Below are 3,160 nucleotides of genomic sequence, written 5' to 3' on the forward strand. Positions count from 1 at the left end.
CACAGTAGAAAGGCAGGCAGACCAGAAATCTTGTAGCTGCTGAGAAAGAGGGATGGAGGGTGAGGCTAAGGTACTTTCTCCTCCAGTGTAGGGATAAGTGAAATTCTTTTAGAATCCATCACATCTTAATCCCTGAGACTTTTTTACAGAGATAATGTAGAAAGAAATGATTCACTCCTAACATCCACATTCCAGTCTCAAATCTGTTTTTAGAAGAATTATTCTGAATCCCCCCTTCTCACACGCAAATACTTCTGCATTTGTCTGGCCCTTTTAAAATGTTTGAGTATGATGAGAGACTGAGCTGTCTGGGTACATTTACGTGTCTGCAGCGGTGTGTGATGGAGCATTTGCCTCCTCCGAGGCTGTTTGAGCGTGTGTGTAATTTAGTGTGTGCATGTGCATATGTATGAGTGAAATAATGGAATGTGTGTGTGCATAGCAGTGACAGAATATAAAAGATTGTATAGATACCGTGGTATGTGTAAAATCATGTGGGCCTGTGCGGCTGCAGGATTATCATTTTTTTTCTTTTTTTAAGTAAACCACTTTGGATTGTGTAGCCTCCTCTTACTTCTGTGATTGATTTCACGAGGGTAATGGTGCGTAAAAGCGCTGGTGAGATCTGGGGGCGCCTCCTAGTCTGACGTCAGAGAGAGAGTTTAAAAAGCGGGGAGCCAGTGGAGAGCACACAAGCCGCTTTAGGCGTCGCGAGTTTCAGAGCTATCGCTGCTGCCTGCGGATCCTCTCCTAGAGTTTGACCAACCGTCCTCTCGCTCGGCTTCCCCGGCGCCGCCGAGATGCTGTCTTGCCGCCTCCAGTGCGCGCTGGCCGCGCTGTCCATCGTCCTGGCTCTGGGCGGTGTCACCGGCGCGCCCTCGGATCCCCGACTCCGTCAGTTTCTGCAGAAGTCCCTGGCTGCTGCCGCGGGGAAGCAGGTAAGGAGACTTCCTCGACGTCTTCTTTTCCCTCTCCCGAATCCCTCAATCTTCTCTTAGCCTTTACCTTACCCCTTTGGGTGGATTTAGGAGGTGCTCCTGAAGACTTTCGGTGCTTTTCTGGGTCCCTCCGCTCCCAAAGCTCTCAGGAAAACTTTCAAAGTCCAGAATCTCCTCTTACCTCTTTTATTTTTTCTGATCAGCGCAGTCGGTCACAGTTCAGGTAAGTTCTTTGGCATTCAAGAAAATCCCAAGACCCGGGTAGCTGAGCACGAAGGGATGAGGCATCCATCCCCCCGTGTTGAACGCGGAGGTGCTGGCCCAGGTGCTGAAAGCGTGGACCTCTGAAGGCTATCTTCCTCAGCAGTACCTCCCTCCCATGCTGCTAAAGGGCACTCTACAGACAGAGCACAGTATGTTTAAGATTGTGAAAGGTCTCATTCCCCAGAGTTAACTTAGCAAAAACGGTAAGAACAATTCCAGTTTGTAGCTCATGAGCTGGGAGTTGAAACTGAATTAAACAAACTGTTGGCACGGTTTTATCTTTGCAAAACTGTATTAACAATCTACTATTTCTGTGTGTATGTGTGTGTTAAGTCTATAGAGGCAGGAAACTTGCAGAAACATTTGAGTTTTTCAAGCCTTTCTATGTAACTTGGTGATTATAGCAACTACCCTTATTTTTATATCCTCAACTGATTTTAAGTGTGACAAAAGTGCACAGCTATGAAAATTGGGTTTTGGGTGTAGCTGAATCTGCTTTCCAAATTAGGCTTTTTTCATTTCTTTTTCTCTATCATCGTCATCCTCATCCCCCCCTCTCTCTGTCCTTTCTACCCTATACAGGAACTGGCCAAGTACTTCTTGGCGGAGCTGCTGTCTGAACCCAACCAGACAGAGAATGATGCCCTGGAACCTGAAGATTTGTCCCAGGCTGCTGAGCAGGATGAAATGAGGCTGGAACTGCAGAGATCTGCTAACTCAAACCCTGCCATGGCACCCCGAGAACGCAAAGCTGGCTGCAAGAATTTCTTCTGGAAGACTTTCACATCCTGTTAGCTTTATTAATTATTGTTGTCCATATAAGACCTCTGATTCCTTTCCTCCAAACCTCATCCCTCTTCCCTAATCCCCCAATCCTCAGCAAGACCCTTGCATTAGAAACTGAAGACTGTAAATACAAAATAAAATTATGGTGAAATTATGAAAAACAAGAATTTGATTTCTCATTGTGTATCTTTTTGTTCAATAATATGGGATTAGCTTCAGTTGTGATTTCAGTAAAGTTACTTGAGATAGGCACTCCAAATCTCACAGACATACTATTTAAAATTCCCTGTGGTAATAAAGGTTCTGTCCTAAATGGAAACACTTATAGTTTGGGTCATTTCAATCTGAAATAATTTCAGATAACTCTATGAATTCTAACTTAATCCAATGGTAATTATGGGGAAAGGCTGCCACAAATATCAATCACATATTAAATACACTTAAAATTAGATATTGAAATGAATATTTATGGGTAAGTGGGTAAGCAGGCTGAAATGTCCAACTATCCACCAGGCTAATATGTAAAATATATGAAAAATGGAAGGGAAAAATCATTTAGAAGCTGAAGGAAAGAAGCTGGCTTAAATAGCTAAAATGAAGTTCTGAGCCTTTAAAAATTGTTTCTTATTTGTGGACATTTATCTACAGAAACACCACTGCTTTTATATCTTCCTTGACAATCCTCTCTATAACTGAACAAGGCTAAAAGACTGCCCATGTTTTAAAAGTAAGCTCTTAAATTTTTTTTCTCAGGGGAAAATATTACTTTTGTTCTAAGTTTCCAAGTGAGAGTAGTATGGGTTGCAAAAAATGTGTGTTGGTTTACTCAGTGAATGCTATACATTAAAGGTATTGGAGCACAATATCATAATTGCAGAATAACTGAAGAAAAGATCTCAAGCCTTTTGATTTGATTAGAGAAAGCATCAAATAAAAATGCAAGCTGTAATAAAAGCACTCAATACATGCTAGCTATTATTATTAACATTATAATGACATACTGAATGGTACCACTCAAGATAGAGATTAAAACATTGCTAATTTAACTCACAGAGACTCTAAATAGATGTCCCTTCAGGGATGTCCGTTTTAACTATCAACTGTATTCCTGAATAGCTGCAGTAGAACAATAAACCCAATATAAATACATAAACTCAACATAGATCCCCACA

The 3,160-nt window shown here is 41.8% G+C and overlaps 1 protein-coding gene across 1 annotated transcript; it reads left to right on the forward strand.

Moving 5' to 3' along the window:
* The first annotated feature begins 682 nt into the window (after positions 1 to 682).
* Positions 683 to 2,155, forward strand: SST (somatostatin). Its single transcript, XM_032406169.1, has 2 exons — positions 683 to 938; positions 1,785 to 2,155. The coding sequence occupies exons 1-2, from the start codon at positions 801 to 803 to the stop codon at positions 1,995 to 1,997; spliced, it is 351 nt and encodes a 116-aa protein (XP_032262060.1). The 5' UTR covers positions 683 to 800; the 3' UTR covers positions 1,998 to 2,155.
* Positions 2,156 to 3,160: the final 1,005 nt, after the last annotated feature.

The sequence above is a fragment of the Phoca vitulina genome, unplaced genomic scaffold (assembly GCF_004348235.1).
Source record: "Phoca vitulina isolate PV1807 unplaced genomic scaffold, GSC_HSeal_1.0 scaffold8, whole genome shotgun sequence".
Classification (NCBI taxonomy): Eukaryota; Metazoa; Chordata; class Mammalia; order Carnivora; family Phocidae; genus Phoca; species Phoca vitulina.

Coding starts and splice junctions, on each gene's coding strand:
- SST (XM_032406169.1), top strand. CDS start 801: ATGCTGTCTTGCCGCCTCCAGTGCGCGCTGGCCGCGCTGTCCATCGTC. Junction 939..1,784: donor CTGCTGCCGCGGGGAAGCAG/GTAAGGAGACTT, acceptor TACCCTATACAG/GAACTGGCCAAGTACTTCTT.